Genomic DNA, 27,402 nt, shown 5'->3' on the forward strand with positions numbered 1-27,402 from the left:
CATTAATTACACCATTACACCGTTTTTTTTTTTTTTGCCGACACCATCCGCCGCAGCCCCTGGGACGTCCACGTCGTCGTCCTTTCGACGACGATAATGCACGCCTCCTTCGCCGCCTCATCCGTCGCCATGGTCGTTGTCGCTATCGGCGGTGCGGCGGAGGAAGAGGCTGCGGAGTTCGTCGGCGGCGGCGGCGGCTGGAGCGGAGTGAACCGGAGTGGCGCCCGGCCGGCGCCGTCGACGCGTCCGGCGTTGGCCTGCTGCACTCGGCCATCGCGCAGGGCCGGCCGGACCTCGTCCAGCTGCTGCTGGAGTTCGGCGCCGACGTCGAGCCCCCGAGCCGCGGGCCGACGACGCCGCTCAAGGCGTCGGCGCCGGCGGGGGAGGCACTGATCGCGGAGCTGCTCCTGGCGCGGGGCACGCAGCTGCGGCGCGGGGCCGGGTCGGCGGCGGGGCCGATGCACGCGGCGGCGGCGGGCGGGCACGCGAGCGCGCTGCGACTGCTTCTTCTTCTTCTTTATGGTGTAATGGTGCACCATTACACCATTAATGGTGTAATTTCATGGTGTAATGGTGCACCATTGCACCATTACACCATTAATGGTGCACCATTACACCATGAAATTACACCATTAATGGTGTAATGGTGCACCATTGCCCCCTTCCCTCCCATCACGTGCGGCACGCACGGGGCCCATTCCATCCTCTTCACCCTCTCCCACCACCTCCCCACGGCGCGCGGGGGCGAGCTCGGGGGCTCAGCGGGGGAGGAGCGGTGCGCGGGGGCGAGCTCGACGACGCGACGCACGGGGGCGCAGCTGTAGCGGCGGAGGAGCGGCGCGGGGAGGAGCAGGAACTTGGCGAGGAGGATGGAGTAGCGGTCGCGGCGCGTGCCGTAGATCCACTCGCGGCACGCGGGATCGAGGTCGTGGGCGCGGCCGAAGAAGCCGACGAGGGGTGGCGCGGGGCCGGAGCGGGAGGAAGAAGAAGAAGAAGAATAGGGAAAAAAAAAAAAAAAGTGCTCCAGCAGGAGGAAGAAGAAGAAGAAGAAGAAAAAGAAAAAGAGAAAAAAAAATTGCTCCTGCAGGAAGAAGAAGAAGAAGAGCCCGCCTGACGGTGCTCCAGCGGCGCGCCAGCCTGGCTTTCGCTTTTTTTTTTCGGCGAAAACAAAAAGAATGAGAGAACGAAGAGGAGAGAGAAAGAGGAAAGAGAAAAAGTAATAAGGGTATTTTGGTCAGTTTGCTGAAAAAGCGGACCGAATTTGCAAAAATGAAAAAGGTGACCCGGTTTTGCAAAAGCCCAAAATAGGTGGATTTTTTATGCAAAAAGGCCATCTTTTTTTGATACTCTAAACCCTTTTTTTTAAAAAAAAAGACAATCTCTAACATACCACAGATTCCTATCAAAACCCTCAATTCAAAATTAATGACTACCAAATCTTCTTTTAAAATAAAAAAAATAGCATTTGAATCGATAATATGGAACAAGAAGAATAGTGAGTAGTTATAAATAGAAAATAATAAATAGCCCCTTATATAATATTTAAATTTAAAATTTAAAATTTTATATTAAAATATTTAAATTTAAATATATAATTTTTAAATTTTAAAATTTTTAAATTTAAATTTAAATTTTTAAATCTCAAATTCAAAAGTTGAAAATTCTAAATTTTAAATTTTAAATTTTATATTTAAGATTAAATTTAAATTTAAAAATCTAAAATATCAATTTTAAATTTTAAAAATTTAAAATAATATTTTAAAATTTAAAATTTAAAAATTAAAAATTTAATTTTAAGATTACAAATTATGTTTTTTTTAATTTAAAAATTAAAATTTAAAATTTAATTTTTTAAAAAAATTAAATTGTGATAGAATTAATTTTTAAAATAATAATTTAAATTTTAAAATTTAAATTTAAAAATTTAATTTTAAAATTATAAATTATAATTTTTTAAATTAGGGTGGGATTAGCTAATCCCACCTAATCCCACCCTAACTCGTTAGGGGTGGGATTAACAAACCCTACCACCATTTAATTGTATTTGGGGATAAGGAGGGGTATATCCCCTTATCCCCCTCCCTATCCCATAACCAAATGCCGGCTTAGAGACAGTAATGATATCATTATATATTTTGTGGAGATGTCAGTAATAGAAGCGAGGAACAATAACACCTATAAGCTGCTTCTCTTTTTTTTTTGAAAAAGATACTATGTTATCCGCTTCGTTACTTTTTAAACAAATAAAATTAGTTGAAAATATTAACAATTAGACATCGAACTTCGGCTCTCGGATGCCAATTGTCAAACTCTTTGTCACTTCTGCTAGGGACCGTCGATACTATTAATATTTTGTCGATCGCTTAATTATAGTATTTTATTGGTAACACTTATTTTCATGCACAGGGCCGGGGAAAAGTAAGCTTCGTATTATCATTATAGCTATATGTCTCGCGGTATTCCTTTCTTGCTCCCTGTTGTGTCTTATGTGTATCAAAAGGCAAAGGCGCGCAGGTAAATTCAAATTAAGTGTTGTAAAGTGCTTATAATTAATAGAAAATTTCTTAATCTAAGACTTTCTCATTTTCATTATCCAGGAAAGGCAAAGTTGCAAATCACTCTACCAACTTTCACTTTTGATACTGATGAAGTTATCAAGCATTGGAAGAGCGAAGAAAGAAGCTCTGGATTTTCATTATTTGATTTTGATACCATAACAAACTCCACGAATAATTTTTCTATCGAAAACAAACTTGGTGAGGGCGGATTTGGGACTGTCTACAAGGTAATTAAAGTGTAATCTTTTTTTAATCTCCTAAAAAAGAATCGAAATGGCACTTGCCGAAGCCAATTTCTTGACATTAATTAATTGGCAAGTATTTATATCTGTGTACTATTTTTTTTTAAAAAAAAAAAGTGTTACACTGAGTAACACAACTATATAGACACACACGAAATCAATTCATAATGATCAATAATAATTGAAGTACAACTTTGTGAGCCTGCTCCTTTGTTAAAAGTTTTAGTTTAAAATCTCTAGCTGCACTACGTGCAAATCTAATATATATATATATATATATATAGAGTGAGGTTACTATGCTACCGGAAGCACGGAGCCTTTCGTGCTTCCAGCTCGTTTTCGATGTTGCGACTTTCGAATTGTCGATCGGCTCTATTAAACTTGATCTAGAGTATTTGGAGTACCTAGAAAATAAATTTTATTATTTTTCGATATCATTTGCCTAGTGATCGAATGAGCTCAAAATCAACAAATTTCAATGACCGTAGTGAGCTGTTTGCAAGTTTAACGGTGTAAAAATATCCAAATCATGTGAAATTTTGATAGAAAATTCTTTATACTATATAAAACAAGATCAATATCTTTGATTTAAAATTTTAATGTCATATTATTACATTTTGTAAGATTTTTATTTTCAGCCGTTGATTTTGAGCCCCTTCGTTCACTAGGCAAATGATATCGTAAAATCATAAAATTTATTTTCTTGGTACTTCAAATACTCTAGATCAAGTTTAACGGAGCCGATCGACGATTCGAAAGTCGCAACATCGAAAACGAGCTGGAAGTACGGAAGGCTCCATACTTCCGATAGCATAGTAACCTCACTCTATATATATATATATATATATATATATTCTTCTATTAACTGCAGCTTTGGAGGAGTATATATTTATCTTTTTCTTAAATAGGATGAAGAAAAAAAATTAGTTCATTTTTTTTTTCATTTTGAAAACCTGGGCACGTACTATGCCATATAACAGGGCCAATTATCGGATGAGCTTGAGATAGCAGTAAAGAGACTCTCCGCCCATTCAGGCCAAGGTCTAGTGGAATTCAAGAATGAGATTCAACTTATAGCAAAACTTCAACATCGAAATCTCGTGAGGCTATTAGGTTGTTGCATTCAAGGAGAAGAGAAAATACTAATCTATGAATATATGCCGAACAAAAGCTTAGATTTCTTCCTCTTTGGTTCGTATCAATCATTCTGCTCCAATTGCTCTTTTCTTCTCTTTCCACACTTTCTTTGTTATGTTAGTTTGCCTGTCTCAGATCAAACAAGAGGACTATTAGACTGGCAAAAGCGCTTTACTATTGTTGAAGGGATAGCTCAAGGACTTCTTTATCTTCACAAGCACTCTAGACTACGAATTATCCATCGAGATCTAAAGGCGAGTAACATTCTCTTGGATTACGAAATGAGCCCTAAGATATCTGATTTTGGCTTAGCTCGAATTTTTGGTTCCGACGAAACTCAAGCAAACACAAACAGGATTGTTGGCACGTAGTAAGTTTATATAGATCAGCTTATTTATGTATCCATCACTACAGGATATTACTTGTGTTGATATTTTTGAAATCAATTTGTTTTAGTGGCTACATGTCTCCCGAATATGCTTCTGAGGGTCTTTTCTCAGTCAAATCTGATGTTTTTAGCTTCGGCGTCTTACTTATCGAGATCGTAAGCGGAAAGAGAAATATTGGTTTCCACCAATACGGGAATCATTTTAACCTCCTCGGATATGTAAGTAAAAAAAAATCGAGCACTTCATTCTTAAAATATTTTTCTATAGAAATTATATATTATGGCATTTTAGTTCATTTTCTGAGAAACAAGACTATTGATGTTCTCTTAAATTTTATGTCATTGGTGACAAAATTGTCACAGGCATGGGAGCTTTGGAAAGAGGGGAAATGGTTCGAGCTCATCGATCAGAAACTAGAAGACAGTTTTGAAGCATGTGAGATATTGAGATGCATTCATGTGGCACTTATGTGTGTTCAAGAGAAGGCCTCCGATCGACCGACCATGTCGAATGTGATTACGATGCTAAGCATCGATAGCACGAGCCTACCGGATCCGAAACAACCAGCTTACTTCAATGTGAGAATCAAGGATGAAGCAAAGATGGCGTCTGATTTCATCGTCCCTAACACCGTAAATGAGATTACTTTTAGTGATCCGGAAGGTCGATAATGTTACTTCAATTGTGTTGTTTTTCCTTTTTTTTTTTTTTTTTTTTTTTTTTTTTTTTTTTTTTTTTTTTGAGATAATGTCCATACCAGTATTATCGGTTGTCCTATTATCATATAAGATACAATTTAAGTTGAAAATATGGAGAAAATGTTAGTCAAAAAATCTTGGCTGTACAATTACTCTAGAGAGAAAGTATTAACATGGTTGTAATTAGTTAAGCATGAACATATCATGATGATCGCGATAATTTAGGCTAAATTGGCCAATACTACGATCAAGGCCACTAGCATAGCCTCAGGTTAATATTGTTGAACATAAATATTAAAAATACCATTCTCTAATAACTTGAGTTTACAGAAAAACGTATTATTTGCATTATTTAATATTGTATCAGAGCATAAAGTCCTATGCTCAGATTCAGTCAAACTCCTGACATTATTTAGTTTCCTTCTATTAATTAAGTTTACGTCTTTGGGCCTATCAAAATATTTTCAGTCCAGACATGGGAGGGTACAAAACAACCGTTTTCTCTAAAACTTAGGCTACCAAATAATATATAGTATTTTTAATATTTATATTCAACAAATATTGGGCCGTTGTGCTTTTATTTTCTTTGAATCTAGCTTAGAATTTATTCTGCTATGCTGTATGGTGTAGCACAATTGAGCTTTCTCTTTTGCTTGACATCCTAGCAAATGAAAATCAAATAAAACCCAAATGCCAAACTCAAATCATTATTTTTCTGAATTATTCTTTTTTATAATAGTTTATATCAATTTTATGGGTTGCGTTCTATGGGACTTCAGACTTTTATTTTTTGATTTAATTTTTTATTATTTTGACTTGGGTTATTTCTTTTTCCATGTGAATTGGAGATTTTATTATAACTAACAACCTAAGAACCATATGTGATTATTTTTCCTTGTTCATTTCATTTGTTGCTTCACTGTGGAACTTTAATTTTCCTAATTGACATACCCTTAGTTCTTAATTATTTAATTAGTTTACCCTTAATTCTTAATTATTTAATTAGCTTTAGTCAATCTAATCAATCTGATGGAAATTTTATTAACTTAATAGTGATTTTGTTATATTTAGCAGCCAATTTTGTTAACTATCAATGTCTGATAACTGTCGATCGACGGGTTAATCAAGTTAAATTCTTAATTTACACCAAAAAAAGTAATTTAGATACAATAAATTTGGGTTTAGTTAGTATACAAATTGATTGGTCTATTTCACTAGGCAATATAACTAAGTCCTTGAGATGTCTTGCATGCAATTGTGCGTAAAGTTCAGCTTTGCCACAAGCTAAGGATATATTAATTGTTGAGTTTAAAAAGGCTGAGTACAATTTCGCGAAAGTACAGGACCAAGATAAAATTTGACTTAAACTTGGGAGCTGTTTTGCAATTTACCCTGGTTTGTCTCAACTTTCTCTCTCTACTTGCTGGTAGAAAGAAGAGAGAGAAACGCAGCTTGTCCGAATTTCTATTCAACCCTTATAAGATCCAGGGCTGGAGATCAAGCTCTTTAGTCAGTTTCCACTAATCCACGGGGTATTGAAGAATTTCTCTTTTCTTTGATGAATGTTTTCTGCATATTGCATATGGTTTAATCGATTCCATATAATTGGCGAAATAGGTATAGTGTTCTGGAGCTGAGTAGCTAAGTTCGGATACAGTATGGATAGTTGGTCGACGGGTCTGTAGAGTGGTGGATAGAGTCTGAACCGTTTTAACGTGAAATAAATGCAAAGGGCTTGGAACATCCAAACTACTGGAACTGAAATTTCTGAAATATTATATAGTCACGTTAAAAGGTTTAGCCCTATTATATCTTATATACAGAACTATTCGAAATCCTGGGGGCGTCCTTAAGCTCCGACTTACTCATTAGGTTCAAATATACTTATAGGCATCAGGCGATATGAGACTCGTCTCTTCATGCTTGTCATTCAAACCCTGATTTAGCTGAGACTCATATCACATTTTGAGCTCGTGATTGTCTCTGACACCAATCATGACACTCGCTTCCTAGGAGATCATCCATTCTATAATTACTCTAGTCCTAAACTTGCTTAATACTTTTAAAGTGTTAGGTCTGACTATCGTCTAAAATATTATAGCCGGATTGAGAAACTCAGTCATATTATATTTTATATAGAACTATTCCAAATCCTTAGAAGGTGTTATAGCAGGTCTTTACTAATATAACGATTATCTCAGACTTTTCGATTATGCAAGTAGCTACAAATTCCAATCTGTATCATTTTTTTTTTTTAATTGTGTATATATCTTTTTTTTGCTTTTTTTTTTTTGAGAGACAGGTAGCACGCTACCCGCTTCGTTTATTTTATTTAGAAATAAACTTAGATAGAAATGTGAATCAACTAGGATTCGAACTTGGGTCTCGGGTACCAACCACCAAGTCCTTTGCCACTTGCTCTAGAGACCGTCGGTATTAATTGTGTATATATCAATTTGCTAATTATGTAATTATTCCTCTCTTAGGATATCAGCTATTGAAGGCAGGCAAATGGTCTAAGCTTATAAATCCATCATTATTAGGCAACACTGATGGTTAGAAAAAATGAGAAATTTAGAAACATTGCTGCAGCAGCATTAATGTGTGTCCAAGAGAGGAATAATTACATAATTAGCAAATTGATATATACACAATTAATACCGACGGTCTCTAGAGCAAGTGGCAAAGGACTTGGTGGTTGGTACCCGNATCCATCATTATTAGGCAACACTGATGGTTAGAAAAAATGAGAAATTTAGAAACATTGCTGCAGCAGCATTAATGTGTGTCCAAGAGAGTGCTGCAGGTCGATCCACCATGCTAAGTAGTGACAGTAATAAGAGCTTAATCGATTCGAAGCAGCCAGCTTATTTCAATGTAAAAAGTAAAGCTGAAGAAGGAATGTTATCAGTGTTAAGAGGTGACATATGAACTCTTTTAAATCTATATGCATATTTGTCACGCCAAGAACTCTGTTCTTTATAGAAGATGAAAATATGAAACGCTCTTTGATCAGCATCATGCGCCTCCGCCGCTCCCTCTCCACATGTACCCAAACCCTTAAATCCCTCTCCGTCCCCCGCTCCCGCGCCCTCTCATGGATCCCGGTTAGTATAAAACCACACACACACTCTCTCTCTCTCTCTCTCTCTCTCTCTCTCACATCACCGCTCCTCGCTCACCTTCTCTCTCTCTCTCTCTCTCTCTCTCTCTCTCTCTCTCTCTCCAATTCCTTAGACGGGGAAGCTCCAACAAACCCTAGCCTCGTCGATCGCCGTGTCGGGGACGGGGCTCCACTCCGGCGCCGGCGCCACCGCGCGGCTCCTCCCGGCGATGGCCGGAGAGGGGCGGTACTTCGTCGCCGGCGCCTCCGCGCGGGCGAGGATCCCCGCGGCGGTGGAGCACGCCGTGGACTCGCCGCTCTGCACCGCGCTGTGCCGCGGCGGCGCGCGGGTGCGCACCGTGGAGCACCTCCTCTCGGCGCTCGAGGCAATGGGCGTCGACAATTGCAGGATCGAGATCGAGGGCGGCGATGAGGTTCGTGTCTATTTCTCGAAATATTACTCTCAATCTGAAAAAAGTTGCTATCAACATGTTGGTTTTTTATGTTAATTTCATGTTTCCACATCTAATGGTATTGAGAATAAGACATTTTCTATGTGACTATCCACTTCGCGATCCGAACATGTTCTATTTTTGTTTCATAACTAGTGAATATTTCATGATGATTTAGTGAGTTATGTATTGGGCATCCTATTCTAGCGAAAAGCATTGAGTAGCCTGTAAAAATGTATGGACCTCATCTGAACTATGTTGCAATTTGAAAAGGGCGCCTGAATTTTAATAAATTTGATTTTAACTATGTAATTTTAGTAGCTTTTGATTTAGTATGTTACGAGCGGAAGATAATGTTACTTTTGACTTTATTTATTTATTTTTTGACAGGATAATTTATATTTTGCTATTTCGTGGAATAATCTATAAGTTTTCCAATGAAAAATTGTGAAATTCTACCAGAATTTGTCAAAAATTATCGGAGAATTTTGCAGAAATAAAAATGAATAAAAGGTTAGTGAAGATCTAGACATTTTACATGTACTTTAATGGCTCAACGATGTTGCAAATATCGACCCAGAATATTCAGTTATACTCTGATATGAAACTTTTATCCTTGTTATATTAGGTGTTACATTTTCCTTATTCTGATGAAATACTCAAATCAGATAAACTCTTAGGCTTACTCTGTGCTTTGAGGTTACAAATACAGGGGGATATTCTCTTGTATACTTTGAGGATAATAGTATAGTTCGAGTGATTACTCCAATTTTTTTGATTACTTAAGATTATTAAGCGAGACTCAAATAGCTTGTATGAAACTGGGTAATTAAGTTCTCCTTTTTGATAAATACTGCAGAGTTTATTAGTCATATGCTTATGATATTTATGATTTACTCTTGCCAAGTATGTAAATCCTCTTTTTATCTAGGTTTATTCTAAAATACATTTCATATTTTAGAAAAAAGATCTACATTAATGTTTCTTAACATTGCCTATAAATGGAATTGTATTAAAAATGTACAGATTTGGAACTATATCATGTTTCGTTGATACTTTGGCTGAATCGCTAGTTATTTTACAGGTTCCTTTATTAGATGGATCGGCAAAAGAATGGGTGGAGGCAATAGAGCATGTTGGCTTATGCGCTGCTGAGGATTCTAATGGTAATAATATGGATAAGCTAGTAGCTGAACTCCATGTGCCAGTATATTTATGGCGGGATGGTGCTTTCATTGTTGCCTTTCCTTCTTCAAAGATTCACATCACCTATGGAATCGATTTCCCTAAGGTACATTTTCACTTCTTTTGCAGGTGCAGAACCTTCTGGACATTGGTGATTAAAAATTCCGAGATTCCTCTATTCACTTGTGACATTTTATATTAGTAATTGAGGGTTGACAATATCATGTTATATTTAGTTACTGAAGTATGAAATTGCAATTAGCATGCAAATTGATACGCTTATTAGTGCTTTCTGTTTTCCTTCATCTCGTTTGTTTATCATCACCAATCAGATCAATTTATATCATCAAATGCATCATGTAAGAAATTGTGAATAAAAAATTCTTTCCAACAATCAATGGTATCAATTGTGAGATCCCTTATTTTATTAAAATTCTGTACATTAACTTTTCATTTTCATCTTTAATTTTATTTTCTTGAGCTTCCCTTTTATATATTCATGTTGAGCTTTGCAAATGTTTATTAAATTTATATTTCGAACTTCTGAAAAGTTTTTAGGGTTCTGGCATGATGACCAAGTGTTTGAAACTCTCTTGAAAAGGAAAAAGTTTGTGAGCTTGTTTAGGAATTTTATCATTGTATGCTTATGATCTTTAGCTAGAGGGTGTCATCCTTTGTCTGAATATTCATCTTTCCCTATAGCACTTTGTAAAGCAATGTGTATTTTGACTTCTCTTAAATCCGAATAAATTAAGCCAAATGAGCATAATATGACAGGTTCCTGTGATTGGCTGCCAGTGGTTCTCTTCTTTCCTTGATAGTTGTATGTATGCAAATGAAATAGCTTCTTCCAGAACTTTTTGTATTTATGAAGAGGTATGATCCAGTCCTACTCAGATTAACATTTAACTGACCGTTATTGCTACTTCTACAATTGCTTCTGTTCGTTGCTTGTTGTATGTGCACGTCTCTTTTTTATGTGAGCTTGGTATTCCTGAGACATTACTTCCTGTGCTAGCTGAATCTTTCTTTTCTTTTTTTCTTTGAGGGTGGCGTATATCGATAGTTGCGTGCCAACATAAATAACAATACTTTATGATGGGTTTTAGGTCCCTTAGCGCAGGGCAAGGCGATCATTGGTTGCCATGGCATGGCACTTTGCTATGCTGATGTGTCGCATCAAGGGTTCACCCACTGGCATGCATCGTAGGTTTTCTATTGCTGTCTGGAGGTTGTTTCGTGATAAAATATGATTCTATTGTGTCATTTTTGAACAAGATAGTAAAATTAAGGCTGAATTAAAATAAAGAATCTAGCATGTTAGTTTGCCAAAATCAGTAACAACGCAATGGGCCTGTTTGACCTAGCTTTGGGGAGTAATGCTGTTGAAAATGTGTTGTAGGAAATAGTGGTGCTGTAAAAAAAAAAAAGAAACTGTAGAGCGTTTGACTGTTTTTGTTAGAAATACTGTCTATTATACAAAGATGTTTGGTAAAAAACTTTGTTAAATTATTATAAACTAGTATAAAGTGTATTAAAAAAATGAGTTTAAGTTAGTGGTCCCATTAATTATTTTTTAATAACAATTTGAAATTTAAATTTAAATTTAAATTTAAAAATTAATTATAAATCTAAATTGAATTTAAAATTTGAATTCAAATTCACATTTTTTATTTGAAATTCAAATTTAAATTTATAGATTTCAAATTAAACAAAATTAACTTCTAAAAAGTAAATGGGGACCAAAATAAAGAAACTTGCAAACATTGAGAACCAACATTATAATAAACCCAAAGTTTTTTTTTTATTTTGGTCCCAAAGTTTATTTTGGTCCCAAAATTAACTTCAAAAAGAAAAACACCAAAATTTCTACTGCAGAAGCTACATTGTTGGAGCTTATAAGATAGAAAAGGCAGAAGGGTGCGGAACGCAATTTTTTGCATTCCGCTCCCTCCACCAAACAGCTCCAACTGGGGAAAATCGGTTGCATTGTGACTTGATTCATGCAAAAATTGTTCTATGGTATTTAATGATGTTAGCAACTTGGCATAAGGACACACAAATATGCACACATATGTTGATAGGTGTAAATGCAGATACACGTTTGATATAAGCAATAAGCAGATAGATATAACATAGATAAACTGATTGTCTGTTGGATGCAGATAGAGAGATGTATGATAGATAGAGAGATGTATGGAATTTTTTAAGCTGTTCAAACAGTTTCATTTTAATTCAAAGACGTCTGCTTGATACTTGCAATGCTTGTCTTGCTGAAGGTATCTGGACTTGTATCTTGTTTCATGTTCTGATCTTCTCATAGATGTTGAAAGATCCAAATCCAGTTATTAGGTTATATAGGACATAGGAGAATTTCACTCTCTTGAAATCTCTAGAGGATAATATGCTAGCAGCTGCAATTTAAAAACCATTTCGTGAATATAAAATCAACAAGCAGAACCGACCACATAATTAAGAGCATAAGGGTATCGATTACCCACTGCTCTTTAAATATGCCTATTTAGAGTCATCAGATCTTTTTAAAGCCAAGTCCAAGTCTGGCTTGTACTAAATATCACTTCTTTATCTTGTTATTTATTTCTCAGTTAAGTTATGTTGCTAATATCTTTCTTGTTTCCGTTTTCATTTTAGTCTTTTCTCCTTGGTTTGTTTGGCAGTTCGCTGAAGATATACCATGCTAATACTTGTTGATTATTGTTTGCTTATTCTTTTGTCACGTTTGTGTTGACCTGACGCCCTTAAGTTTTTTTCAGGTTGAAAAAATGCGCAGCGCTGGGCTCATTAAAGGAGGATCAGCTAGTAATGCTATTGTTTGCAGGTGAGATGCAGATTGTTTTTGGCTTTTTTATGCTCTTAATTATTAAATTCGTCACTTTTATTTTTTATGCTTCTTTTGATGCTCATTATGAATGGGATTTATGTCTAAATTTCCGTAGGCTGTGATGTAAGGCAAGAATTGTCTGGTGCAAAATATAGCTGATGGTCCATATGTTCCTAAAAACTCACCTTAACACAAAATCATATTGCCTTAGGCCTTATCTTTAGTATGTCAGAGTGACAACTGACATACAAACAGGCTTCTTGTAATTTTTAAGAATCAGAATAAGATGGTTACTTCTGTACAGCAGAAAGAAAACAAACTGTACGCAAAGAAAATTTATGAGCTTGTAGACCAATTCACTGTCATCTCCTTTTCTCTTATTTTGCTTCTTTTTCTTCTTGAGAATGTTGTCATTTTTCATCATTCTTACAACTAAATCCTGTTTATGCTACGTGATTCTGAAATATATCGGAACCTTTCTCTAGAGAATTCTTCTGAAACTATGCAATGTTCATCACAAGGTTAAACATAGGGACCTACGGCAACTTCAACAGGAGGATCATTAACTGATACTTTTCATGACATGATCCCATTTTCATGACCAGATTCCATTTTCTGTTCAACTCTTGCTGGCTATTTCTTTCTTCTTCTTTTTTTCTCTTCTTTTTTACCAACTGTACTTAGTATAGTTAGCTAAGGGCTTGATGGTTGATACCCGAGATCTTAAGTTCGAAGACTAGTTACTTCACATTTCTAATTGAGTTCATTTTTACAATAAATGAACAAAGTGGGTAGCTTGCTCTTTCTCTCTTTCAAAGAAAAAAAAAAAACAAAATCTTGCTGGAATTTTGTAGAACCAATGAGTTTTAGCATTGACAGAAAGCCTTGGTTTTTTTTGCCTATGGTATTTCAAAATGAATTGAAACATATTCTGTACTTGATCGCCTACAAGAGCGTTATTATGCTCCCTTAGTATTATAATTTGCCCAGTAATATGTACTTTGAACTGTTTCAGTGATAAGATTTGTTGAAGGCATCTAATTTACCTTTGTCTAAACCTGCAGTATAACTGGTGGTTGGTTAAATCCGCCTCTTCGCTTTCATGATGAACCTTGTCGGCATAAGCTTTTAGATCTTGTGGGTGACATCTCTCTTTTTGCACAGAATGGTAATCAAGGGCTTCCACTCGCTCATATTATTGCATATAAGGTTTGTTCTCTGTTTCTATTCTATGTGAATTGATATCGACAAATTTTGTTTGTTTGGTATCAATTTTTAGGAAGAATGTTGAGAATTATGGGTACATGTTTGCGCATAGGATGGGGTTTTCTGCACGATAGCTTGTGGGAGGCATGAAATTCTTATGATTGTTGATGTTTGTTCTTATCCAATCTTTTTACTGAAAAGTATAGTGTGATTCATAGGCTGACATGGCAGAAGTAAGATAATCATGCCAATACGCAAAGTATTCAGTTGATTTATATACTCTATTAAAACTACTATATTCACACCGAAGTTGCTTCTCGGCTAATACATTTACTTTTTCACTACTAAATTTTTAACTCATTTTAAATGTTGGATATACTGCTTGATATGTGGATACATGTCTTCTGAATTTTTACTCTCGACTACTAGTTCAGTTACTTTTGTTGAAATTATTGTGAGAAATACTGTTTAACTTTGAGCATGCCGAGTGCTTTTGGCTACAAGAATTATTCGAGATCACGACTTATATTACTCTATCTATCATCTTTACCTTTTTCTTTTAATATGTGAAAAAGATCATTTCGTTATCTGGTGGCTTATGGGTTTTGAATTGTGAAAAAGGCTGGGCATTCATTGCACACCGGATTCGTACGGCGCCTTCGAGAATATGCTGATGTATAAAAGAGAAAGCTTGACTTGGAAAATCAAATTGCTAATTATGCTACTTGATTGGCATCTACCTTCAGGTACACTACCCTCTCTCGTATCAGCGATACTGTAAAATTAGTGTGGCCTGTAACTTTCAGAGATCTTGCATCAGTCATACTTCGGGTACTAACCTTTTCCATGTTGCCAACTGTAGAATTAGCTTGTATTTTATTAAGATGATTTCGTTCAATTCAGCCTCCTTTGTCGGCTGAGCAATGCCATCTGTGCACCTATATATCGGAATCTTACATCCTGGTCATCCAAAGGCTAATATTTACTCACTAATCTTATCAATCTCTTAATTTTTTAGTACTAACATTCAAAAGAGGTTTTTAATCCATTAGATGGGTGGGCATAAGTTTTAACTTGCACCCTACATATAGGGTGTTAAAGTAAGCATTTTCCTTCAAGATTTAAACTTCTTTCTTTTTCGCTTGATAAAATGATAAAGTTGAGTCTGATATTGGCAGTTTAATCATTGTTTTTGTAGTTGAAGTTCATGACAATTTGAAGCATATTTTGCCAGAATTTTTTATGATGGTAGTCTCAACAGCCTCTGAACTTTACAAGAGCTCTGTTAAATATTCTCGTAAGTTCACATTTGGCATTGTTGCTCTTTTTTGTATTTTTTTCCCTCAATATAATTTCTACATGAAATCGTGTTGGAGGGAATGGTGGATTATTTACAATTTCTACATCCATAATATTTGCTTCAACTAGAAGTAGTTTCCATTTTTTTTTTTTTTATTTTATGGAAGCTACCTTCCAATCATCATTTGGTCGAGTTGTTTTGCAAGCTAACCATGACAACAAAAGAAAATCCTTCCTCTTATTGAATTAGATAAAATTGATGTTTAAAAAACACAAAACACTGATAATGATGTGAAAGAGGCCTAACTTTAAATTTTTGCAATTAAATTTCTTAAATTTAATTAAATAGTTCAGTTGGTCTTTCTTGGCAAACTAAGTTGTTAATTGAGCAATTGGCTGGTGCCTTAGTCTTATGGACGATCCATTACAATTTTATTCAGCCATCTCTTATTTTCTTTATTTTTTTTTCTTAAAACTACATTATGAAAGCAAAATAAATCTATACTAGTGTAGTGACCCGCGCGTTACGCCGGATAAATATTGTTAAAGTGAAAATTTGTAAAGAATAAAATATCAGTTTAGTATAAAAGATAATAAATATAGTCTATATTCTAGACAAATATTTTTAAAAAATAAAACAATGATGAAGAAGAATTTAATTTTTTCAACAAAACTATTCAATATTGTTCAAGAGAAGTCGCATATCATATAAGTGGATGATTAAAATTATTTTTATAACACAATAATCAAATTGAGGGAAAAAAAAAAAGAAAAAAAAAAAGTAGGTCTCACTCTTCTCGAAATTAAGATGGTGGATACACGTAGGATTTAGTAATGAAGATTGATGTATAGGTGTATATAGATACCACTAGATTGATTAATGTCTTGGAAATGAAGGGGCTGGATTTGACCTTTTATCGGTCACATGACTTATTGGATGTTGCAAAATTTAAAGGAATTAAAAAAAAGAGAGAAAAGGATACATGATTGCAGTAAGTTAATTGTGGGACCCAAGAGAATAAGAAAGTTAAGGAAGCAGGGCTAGCGTAGTCTTAGGATGAGTAGCTCTTTTGAGAGTGGAGCGTCACAATTAGTATTAAAGCTAATTATTAGTCGGAAATATGAGATGAGTTTTAATGAGTCAGGATTATACAGTGGACAGAGTGAGGCTCTCTGACTGGTGACTGTTGTGGGTGGAGTGAGGCTCTCCATAAAGTCAGTTAAGGCTAGCAAGACGAGTTTCACATCATCTAATACTTGTGACTGTTTTTGAGTATGACGAAAACGTCGGGACTTAAAAGGGGGGATGTGAGACCCCAGGATTTGGAATTGTTCTATATGTATCTCATAATTGGACTAAATCGCTTAACTTGGCTATAGCATTTTAGTCCGGTGGTTTGGGCCCGACGAGCTATTATTGCTAGCAGGTCGTATCGTTACGTTTTGTATCAGAGTCTAATAACTAGCCGGAAGTATGAGATAAATCTCATGTCGCCAGGTGAATCCAGGGTTATGTGTGTGATTGGGCCATATGTGATTGGGCCAGGCTGACGAGGACGTTAGAGTCTAAAGCGAGGGGAGTATGTAACACCCTAATAATTCCACATCAGATAATGTAGGAAAGTGTAATGGGTTTATAAGTGATGAACATATTAGTAATAGTAACTGGGCTTAAGCATTGTTGGGCTGGTTTGAGCCTAACGAGTTATTATTGCTAGTGGGTCGGGTCGTTATGTGTGAGATTGGGCCCGATTAACGAGGACGTCAGGATCCAAACGAGGGACGGACATATTGAGCTTAAGGATTTTGGCCCAAATTCAAGTTATTATTATTATTAGCAGGTTGGATCGTTATACTAATTGATTGAATAGTTAGTTTTAACTTTTTAAATTTGTGGTGGCCATCTCTAAATGTGAGAGTGGTCGGACGAATTAGGCAATTTTGATTTTGATGTTTTGGTCTCTGTGGCAAAATTTCATATGTATGTAACACAATGATCCTAATTCAAAAGTAATACTTGATAAAATGGATCTTAATTCTATTTATCTTTGCAGAAAAGTATTCAAAAAACAAATATAGAAAAGGAAAAAAATGTTGAAAAATGGCTACCTGTATGCCCCACGTAAGGGTGTATGCATCATTACATGTTAAGTGTTTACAAAACTACACTGGGTTTTAGTTTGTAAAATGAAATTATTAGACAAGAAAATAAATCTAGGTCATAGAATGTTTAAGGTCAATTTCACCAATCACCAAAATTTAAAATTTGACTCCAACATTAGAATTAGATTTTAGAAAGCAGATTTTAGGTGCTTCTAATTTTGGATCTTAAAAATTAAAATATTAATTTTAAAATTTAGAATCAAATTTTGAAAAAACTTTATCGAAAGAGAAATTATTTTTGGCCCTAAATCATTCTCAAAATCCAGGCCCAACAGTCACATGGCCACATGCACCGTAGCCTCTTTATATTTTGGATTAATCCACTTATATGTTAATGAAAGGGGTTGGTTTTATCTTAAAAAATTTTTATAAAACGAATTATAACCAAACTTTGGTATATAAGATACAAGTTTTTTACCAAAAAATCTTTTACTTTGGCCCTTAAAATTTGTAATATTTTAATTTTGGGATAATATCAAATATGTCTTTCAAAAACTTCAAAAATATCCTATCTATTCTTGGAGGACCAAAATACCCTTATTGAATTTAAAAAAATTCTTTCAAATATCCTCAATTTTCAGGTTTACTAATAGAATAAGAATTTAGAAAAGCATTTCGATAATCACTGGATAAATTTAAAAATTTTTAATAGTAATAAAAGGTAAAAATAAGCAAAAGCTTCTTTTAATTTTCACTATACCATAATTAGAACTTTCATATAATTTATAAAAAGTTTTCTTTTTTAGTGAGAAAGGTCGCATGTTATCTGCCTTCGTTTATTTCTTTTAGAATAAATTTAGCTAAAAATGTGAATCAATTAGAATTCGAACTTGAAACTTCAGGTACCAACCATCGAGTCTTTTTGCTACTTGCACTAGGAACAGTCGGTTGTAATTTTTAAAAAGTTGAGTAGGGTCATGGCAATTGTGGGCCTCTTAGTAGTTCTGTCTCTGCAATAGGCTGCTTTTATCAACAGTCTTCCAAAAGCCATGATGAATTTAGACTTCAACAAAGAGGGAGAGGAAAAGTCTGCAGTCAATGATCAAGTTTCTAATTCTTATTCTTCACAGGCACTGATAGTGACCTTTGAGGATGTTAGCCAGCACTGAGGAGGAATCACATTCAAACCCTATCCTTTTGGTCTACAACACTCTCACGGACTTAGAAATTTTGCTCACAAAATTCATGTGGCGCCTACCTTTCTCAGTAAAGATGGATAAGTTTTGCTCTCTATTTGATATCCTGAATCTTCGCGTCCTACGACTAAGTGCAAAAAAGAGAAACCGCGACACTATGCTTCTGCTACTTCTGCATTATCTTATGGACAATTTTAAATTTGCATATCTGTGGTTTAACTCATTTTTTACTTTGTTATTCTTTGATTTAACAAGTCATTCTTGGCTATTCTGCGATTTTTATCTCTAATTTTATCTAAAAAAATTACTATCAAATAGGATAGCAAAGTAAATTCTTTTGATAATTAAGTGTAACTCTTTGAACTACAGAATCACAAAGTGAAAATGAGCTAAACGCCGGAATAGTTATATGTAATTTTTTTGAACCGCAGGAGGGCAAAGTACCACGGTGGACAAAGTGAAGTTTTAAATAAAAAATTTTACTTGGTCCCTCTAAAAGTGTGCAAGTCTTACATATTTCACCCCAGAGTTCATAAAAATTTAAATAGCTTATAGCGAAGAAAAAGAAAGTTGAAATGATAAGTAAAATAAAATAAAATCCCTTAAATAAAGAGGGTGCAAGATGTATATCTCACTTTGAGATGTATCAGTAGTATTGCTCATTTTAATATTCTCGTACGATAGGGTGAAAGCAGTTCGAATATGAACAGATATTTAATGAAAATCTATGTATTTTCGGATATGAATGCGAATACGAATATGTGTTAGCTATTGAGTTTTCGTTACCATATCTGTTAAAACTAGATACAGATACGGTCGTGTATTTTTTTTGGATTCGAATATGACTCGAATATATATTCAGTTATTATTGAAATCATAATATACATTAGCTAATATGCACATAAAAAATGTTCTAGAATTAACAACAATGTAACTCGTATTTTCACATTCAGACTCAAACTTTTATATTCCTATATTTGATCGAATAAAATTTAAGATTTAATAAACTCAAATGTAATTTTTATATAAAACTGATAATAATACAAACAAAAAACACTAAAAACCATCTTATTTCTCCACAAGTATATATTATCTTTCAAAAAAAGAAAAAAAGAAAAAACAATCAAACTCCTCCTTATCTCCCAACAGATAGTAATTAAGCCGCATAAATAAAAAAAAAAAGAGAAATTAAATCCTCCGTATCTTCCCACACATATTTTTTTAAAAGCACAATATTGAAATAGGAGAATGAGATATTGGAATATTGGGATCGGGGAATTAGGAGAAGAGAATATTGAGAATTAAAATATTCATTTAACTAGTAATATAAAATAAAATAAAATATTATTAGAAAATTTGGATATCTGTAGCAATATTTATTGTTTTAAAATATTTGAATAATTTTTTTTTTGACAGATAGATAGCACGCTACCCGCTTTGTTTATTTTATTTAAAAATAAACTTAGCTGGAAATGTGAATCAACTAGAATTCAAACTTGGGTCTCGGACATCAACTACCAAGTCCTTTGCCACTTGCTCTATATTCGAATAATTTTGATTCTGTAAAATTATATCTGTATTCATATCCGATCGGATTCACATATTTTCTATCCAGTGTGAATAATGTCCTTTATTTTCAGGTGTTATTCTATCTGCTTTCATCGTTGCTTGTTGGAGACGCAGTCACGGGGGAAGCGAGTAGATTTACCACTTTTAGGAAAACCTACCCCGGCTCTATCATTTGACCGACCCATTACTATTTGGGCTTTTTTTGGCATTTAGTCCCCTCAAAGATTTCTTTTTCGTAAATTATCTCCACAAAATTTATATTTGTAAAATTAGTCCTATCTCTGCCACACGGGCGTCACGTGAGCACCACGCGAGCATGAATGACGGTGGAGATTAAGTTGAACACGATAAACCATTCATCATGTTTGGACACGATAAATGATTCATTCTGTTTTATTATTTTTCTACCACAATATTAAATAATATTAAGGGCTTAGAATTTAGAAAGGACGTGATGAATCATCTACCGTATCTAAACACGATAAATGATTCACCAAATTCAACTTAGTCTAGACTGCCACACCCATGGGGTGCATGCCTGACGGGGATAGAGTCATCCTTGCAAGTGGGATTATTTACGATTCTTTTTTTCGAGGGAGCTAAATACAAAAAAAAAAAAACCCTTACTAATTATTTTCCATGAGCGTGGGGAGTGAAATTCTCGTCTAATCCAAATCATCTCAGTACAAGATGGGCCCCTCTGATGATGGTTTAAGATGAATAATATAATATATATATATATTCAGCATGAGCCGACATTATCCTTTCGACAACCACATATATAAAAATGTTTAAAATATGATAGTAACATCACATCATTTATATTTTCAACCAATCAAATTCATTTTTGAAATTTATTATTTTGTTATAATTTTTTAAAAATAAATAATTATAATTTTTTTAGATTAAAAAAAAATGATTTGCTTGAGATATATAGTAATATTTCCTTCACCCCTTTGAAAAATCATGTAATCACATGTCTAGTTTCGAAGCATTAGATTTGCTTATATCTGCTGAAACCATCCAAATTCTGGATAAATCATTTTAACCTCAAACCATTAATTACTTTATATTCTCAGAAATTATACCAAATATCCACAGATGGGGGCCATTTGGTTCAAGATTTATAATATTTTCAGAGTGTTGTATAATTTATATTTAGAATGACAAATTTATTATTAACTTATTAAGTCATTTGGGTTGGAAAGTTGTTAAGTAAATATTCTTATAAACGGGCCACTAATGATTCTGATCAAGTATGAAAATGACAATACCTTCTAATGTATGATAATCTATTATTCCTTCCACCTAGAAATCTATAATGATTCTACAACTTTGTTAAAGAGTTGTTTGGTTGCACATAGTTGCAACTGCACTGTACTTATAACTGTATACAGATTTAAATCTGGTGTTTACTTTGATGCATTTGAATTCAACTGCTACAATTACAACCGCAAAAAAAGGCTCAAGTGTAGTTGTTGGAACTATATTCAAATTGTCTGCAGTTCCAACTGTACATATTTAAAGAGCGTAATTTGAAATAAAATTAAGCACACTTCCCTAATAATCTTTCCAATATTTTTTTCCCTTTCCTATAAAAGAGGTAATTTTACTACCATATGTATAAAATTCTAAAAATTCATGATGCACTTCTCAACCACGTGAAAACAAACAAAATACTTACAATTACAACACTTTCAATTACATCCAAATAAAATAAGATGCATATATAAAATTATAACGGCCGTATTTCCAATTGCATATATTTTTAATTATACTGTATTTATAATTACACCAAAATAGATGGCTCCTAATACTTTTTTTTTTTTTTGAGAGATAGGTAGCACGCTACCCGCTTCGTTTATTTTATTTAGAAATAAACTTAGCTGAAAATGTGAATCAACTAGAATTCGAACTTGGGTCTCGGGTACCAACCACCAAACTCTTTGCCACTTGCTCTAGGGACGGTCAGTGGCTCCTAATACTTATTACAACTATTTAACTTGAACAATAATTTGAATATTTTCTAAAAACATTTGGAGAATTACTAGAATACTAATATTTCTATATTCTTAAATGCTGGTCTTCCACTTAATGCCTGCACATATCAGAGCTCCCAGACTGACACATGCACCCCTCTCAATGTCTTGTTAAATTAAAGAGCAATGCTACTAGTAACATGTAAACTGAGATGTACACTTTTTATGTCCACTCTATTCAAGAGTCATTAATTTTTTATTTATCACATTAATTTTTTCATTAAACTTATTTGAATTTTTGTGAACTTTAAGATGGAGATATAAGATTTACACTCTCTTTTGGAGTGTACAAATAGAATTCCTCTAAATTAAAATGTATGGTGATCCTCTCAGCTGAAGGATAATTGAGCAATTCGTCCCTCAACATGATCTACTTGACACTCACCAAACTTTCATTTTTTAGAAAATTTGAATTAATATAGTTAGTTCAATTGAAAATTATAGTATTAGACGTTATGACTTATTAGCTATTAGCCATTAATAGTACCAATTTTATTTGCTAGAAAATAATTAAATTATTAAATTTGATAAAATTAGCAATAAATTTAGTAACATTTTTAATTTATTTTAATATGAGGTCTAAAAGGTTAAAAGCTTGTCAATGTTATTCTTTTTTTTTTGAGAGAGAGAGATAGGTAGCACGCTAGCTGCTTTGTTTATTTTATTTAGAAAATAAACTTAGTTAGAAACTGTGAATCAACTAGGATTCGAACTTGGGACCTCGGGTACCAACCATTAAGCTCTTTGCCACTTGCTCTAGGGACAGCCAGTAAAAGCTTGTCAACGTTAAAAAAAACCAAAAGGAAACTAAAGAATAGAGTTTCCAAGAATTGAGGATGGGAATTTGATCTCTGCACATGCCTTCACAAAAATAAATAAGTAAATAAATAAGGAAAGACAAAAATAAGCAAGTAAATAAATAAAGTAAGTGAGTGAGTCATACTGGTTATTTTTTAAATATTAAAACAATTTATGGACAAACTAAAAAAAATGTGAAAAGTTCACTATAATATTGCATTTATAGAATGTTGATTTGTTAATAAATTCATATAAGATTGTTGATGTAGTATACTGAAATTTACAAATTACTGAAGTCCAGTATAACATAATCTTTGCACTACAACAAAAACGGTCTATAACGACACTTTTAAATATAGGTACATATCAAAAAAGTGCTGCTAGCTAAAATTACCGACACTTTTAAAAAGTGTTGCTATATGTGGGGTCGTTAGGTATATAGTGACAGTTAAAAAGTGTCGCTATAACCTAAAAAAGTGCTGCTAATTTACCAATACTTATTTAATCATTTAGCAACCGCCGAAACTCTATCTCGTTGGCTGTGGTAGCGGAGGAGGACGACAGGAAAGGCTCTTCGTCTAGAATTTCAGTGGATTGAGTGAAGAGAGAAGACAAGATGGTAATTGATTTTTCTTTTTTTTTTCTTTTCTGTTTGTAATCGGGCCAAATGGACTGGGTGTGGTGGGTTGAGTAGAGTAATCTTTTATTTTTAGTTGGATTGGGCTTTATATTTAGACATTAGTAGATGTTTTTTTAAGTTTTAGCATAAATGAGACACTTACTCAAAAGTGTCCCAAACATGTGTCCCTATAACCTAATTCTGTTGTAGTGTTGGTACCTAGTGTTAGGTTCTAAGTAAGTCCGGGTTGCATTGAAGCTGTTCTGGTGCGGAAATAGAGTGAAAACGAAAATCCTGAACTAAAACCTACAAAGTGGTAATTGCATTACATGTACAAGTACTAAAATTTTGAGGCATTGGTACTCAATAGAAATCTTAGCTAGGGAATTTTTGGGTCCTGCGGAACTTCTGAGAAATATCAGTATTAAGTGTCGAGTACCTTTACCCGGAGTAAGTAGGGGTAGTAGAACTCTTCGAGTTGAACTATTGTTGAAAACTTTTAGAATTTACAAAACTTCCGTAGGGTACCAGTACTAAGGGTGGAGTATCAGTATTGGCCGTTAATCTAAGTGAGTTGAGATTCTAGTTTTGTGGAACCTCAGAAAAGTATCGATACTTGAGGTGGAGTATTTGTAACATATTGGACCCAAGCCACATGAGCGGATTCCCGATGCGGGGTAATTGATTAAAGCCATTTAGAAAAATGGGTTGAGAAGAGTCGAAGATGAGACGTCGAGAGAATTCGCTTAAAAAAAAAAAAAAAGAAAAGAAAACTTTCGTGGAATCCACTAAATTTTACAATGACATGTAAAATGGCAACTAAATGTTGTATTTGAAGCTTTTGGGGGCAATATGGTAGGACTAGTAAGTATTAAAGGTGATTTGGTGAGATTTGAGAGATATTAGATAAGACAAAAGAGAGTTAGGAGAAAATAAAAATTTCGGTGGAATGGTTGTGCTCCGAAATTTAATTATTTTGATAAGAAAAAATTAGATTTATTAAATGTTGGAAGGTTTTGGAAGTATTAAATATGTGTTAAAGGAGTTTCAGTTGTGTCTTATTTGATTTGGAGAGAAAACAAAATAAAAATTAGAGTTTCACAAAAAGAAAATGAAAATGCTGAAAGCACCATTCACAGTATCAAGATCCGAACCTTGAAAGTAAGATTCAGATCTTGGCTGTGTGATGTGCAGAATGAGGTTAGGGATCTGAATCTTGGAAGGAAGGTCCGATGTGCAAATACTTTTGGGATCCGGACTTTGATGGAAAGGTCTAGATCTCTATCAGATTTTGGGTTGAAGTTGATTACAATGCAATTTTTAGTAGTTAGAGGGCTCTTGGGGATATTGTAGTATCTATATATGCCCCTTTCCTCTTCTTCTCTTTCCTATTCTCTACCTCCCCAAGAGAAAGGTGAGTCTTTTCCCTTCTCTTCATCTTCTTCCTTTTCACTTGCTTCTCCTATTGTCCTCCATTGATTTTTCCTCTCTATTTTTTTTTTTTCCAACTAGAGCAATTAATGTGGCTCCATAGGCCATAAGCAATTGATGGACGCCCGCGAGAGGCCGTCCAAAAGAAGCTTACTACAGAGGATTTTGGTTGCCCGATTTTCTAACACCTTATGCACCCAAGCTCTTGGGTTGGAAGCCGAAAATGGCCCGAATGCCTTCAGATGAGATCCGAAAAAGATCTGAGCGCCCAAAAGCTAACCTCTCTCTATCTTTGCTCGTTAGAAGAGCGTCAGGACATTTCGGGCTTTCCCTTTGGACCATCTGAAACCTTTTCGGGCGTCCAAATCCTAGTCCAAAAGTCTAGAACTCTAGTTCCAACTCCTTTTGGAACTTTGTTTTGATCCGAATTGATTTCAATTCGATTTAAACTCAGCATAGGCTTCTCTAAACCCATTTTAATCATGTCTAGCATGATTTAATCCATATTCTATCAATTTAGCCAAAATTCAATATGTTACAATACAAGAAAATGTAGCTTTTTGGATAGTAATACCAAAAGAAGTAGAGAAATTTGAAGAGCTTGCAAAACTAGAAGGGTTAGCTCTTTATTGCAAAACTTGATGGAATTCTACATATGTTATGTTAGAGAAAGTTTTGATATATAAAGATATCTTCCCTTGATTAAGGCTACGTGTAGGGCTGACAAATGAGCGAGTCGGCTCGTGTTTGACTCGTGTTCGGCTCGATATTCGGCTCGCTCGAGCTCGGCTTGAATTAATTTCAAACGAGCTTGAGCCTAAATTTAGGCTCGAAATTAACTTCAAGCCGAGCTTGAGTATTATTCGGCTCGCTCGAATTAGGCTGTAAAAGCTCAAAATATATATACATATATATAGAGAGAGTTGAGCTAGAATACTCCCAGGGTTGAGTGAGTGGTTGGTTGAATAGTATAATCTAACGGATAAAAATAATCAAAAGAGTTAATCTAACGGCAGAAAACTTGATAGCACGAAGTGCTTGGTGTCTCTCTCTCTCTCTCTCTCTCTCTCTCTCTCTCTCTCTCTCAGACCGACCCTATGATAGTTATCGTGGTACGTAAACCACGATAGTTCAAAAGGCGGTAATCTAAATTGGGAAACTGATAAAAGTAGGCAATCTAATATGATAATTTGGTTGTTGAGTGAGTTGGGATCCCCCGGGTGTAGTAGGATTGGCATATAAAAAATTAGGTTCCCAGTTTTTGGATTATCGTGTTTTACGAACCACGATAACTATCACGATATATCAGGCCGACGATACGATAGCTATTNTCTCTCTCTCTCTCTCTCTCTCTCTCTCTCTATATATATATATATATATATAGAATTGAGCTAGAATACTTTTAAAAGTATCACCTCATTGGTGCTTTTAGGTTTCTAGCCCTTGGATCTACTCCTTCATTAGTAATAGCCCTTGGATCAAACACTATTCCACCTACCACCACCTACCACCATCATCACAACCTTACATTCCTCCATCCAATGGTTAAAAACTCAAAAGCATCACCTCATTGGTGCTTTTGAATGTATTCTAGCTCAACTCTATATATATATATATATATATAGAATTGAGCTAGAATACTTTTAGAAGCACCAACCACTTGGTGCTTCTAAGTTTCTAGCCATTGGATCTACTCCTTAATTACTAATAGCTTTTGGATCAAACACTATTTTATCTACCACCATCATCTCAACCCTACATCTCTCCATCCAATGGCTAAAAACTCAAAAGCACCAACCCCTTGGTGCTTTTGAGAGTATTCTAGCTCAACTCTCTCTCTCTCTCTCTCTCTCTCTCTCTCTCTATATTATAGTATATATATATATATTATATATATATATATATATATATATATATATATATATATACAGTCCGACTATATATTATTATACTATCGATAATACTAAGCGTTTTATACTTTTGAGTTTTCTGCCGTTAGATCAACCTATATATATATGGAGTCCGGCTACTATACTATCAATAGCACCAAGCATTTGGTGCTATCGAGTTTTCTACAGTTAGATATATTCCTTTGGTCATTTTCATCCGTTAGATCATACTATTCAACTAGCCACCCACTCAACTCTAGGAGGCTACTATCATCCTGACCGCACATCCCTTCATCTAAGGGCCAAAAACCTAATAGCAAGCGATTTGTACTATTAATAATATAGTAGTCTAATTATATATATATGAACTAGGCTACTATACTATTAATAGCAACAAGTCATTGGTGCTACCAAGTTTTGGCCATTGGATTAAGAGATGTGCGGTTAGGATGATGTGAGCCCCCTAGGGTTGAGTGAGTGGTTGGTTGAATAGTATGATCTAACGGGTGAAAATGATCAAAAGCGTAGATCTAACGGCGGAAGACTTGGTAGCACCAAGTGCTTCGTGCTATTAATAGCATAGTAGCCGAACTCTATATATATATATATATATATATATAGAACTAGGCTAATATACTATTAATAGC

At 34.7% G+C, this 27,402-nt stretch overlaps 2 protein-coding genes across 11 annotated transcripts; both read left to right on the plus strand.

Moving 5' to 3' along the window:
- On the plus strand, window positions 2,462–4,999 carry LOC109718966 (G-type lectin S-receptor-like serine/threonine-protein kinase RKS1). Of its 2 annotated transcripts, none has more exons than XM_020245480.1 (3): window positions 2,462–2,514; window positions 2,598–2,785; window positions 3,781–4,420. In XM_020245480.1, exons 1-3 carry the CDS (start codon window positions 2,487–2,489, stop codon window positions 4,306–4,308), a joined length of 744 nt encoding a protein of 247 aa, XP_020101069.1. In that variant the 5' UTR covers window positions 2,462–2,486; the 3' UTR covers window positions 4,309–4,420. The 2 variants fall into 2 exon arrangements, with proteins under 2 accessions (XP_020101069.1, XP_020101075.1); XM_020245486.1 differs by lacking the exon at window positions 2,462–2,514 and adding an exon at window positions 4,689–4,999 and having other exon boundaries at window positions 2,711–2,785; window positions 4,394–4,544.
- LOC109718931 (probable UDP-3-O-acyl-N-acetylglucosamine deacetylase 2) lies at window positions 7,782–18,688 on the plus strand. 9 transcript variants are annotated; one of them, XR_002218571.1, is made up of 9 exons: window positions 7,787–8,131; window positions 8,262–8,561; window positions 9,664–9,870; window positions 10,542–10,640; window positions 12,539–12,603; window positions 13,671–13,815; window positions 14,434–14,558; window positions 15,011–15,109; window positions 18,345–18,685. XR_002218571.1 is itself a non-coding variant. In XM_020245443.1 (7 exons), the coding sequence occupies exons 1-7, from the start codon at window positions 7,952–7,954 to the stop codon at window positions 14,484–14,486; spliced, it is 1,008 nt and encodes a 335-aa protein (XP_020101032.1). In that variant the 5' UTR covers window positions 7,782–7,951; the 3' UTR covers window positions 14,487–14,836. The 9 variants fall into 9 exon arrangements, 4 of the variants coding, with proteins under 4 accessions (XP_020101032.1, XP_020101048.1, XP_020101056.1 ...); XR_002218573.1 differs by lacking the exon at window positions 15,011–15,109 and having other exon boundaries at window positions 7,782–8,131; window positions 13,671–13,774; window positions 18,345–18,688; XR_002218574.1 differs by lacking the exon at window positions 18,345–18,685 and having other exon boundaries at window positions 7,782–8,131; window positions 13,671–13,774; window positions 15,011–15,231.

Source organism: Ananas comosus, linkage group 1, assembly GCF_001540865.1.
Source record: "Ananas comosus cultivar F153 linkage group 1, ASM154086v1, whole genome shotgun sequence".
Taxonomy (NCBI): Eukaryota; Viridiplantae; Streptophyta; class Magnoliopsida; order Poales; family Bromeliaceae; genus Ananas; species Ananas comosus.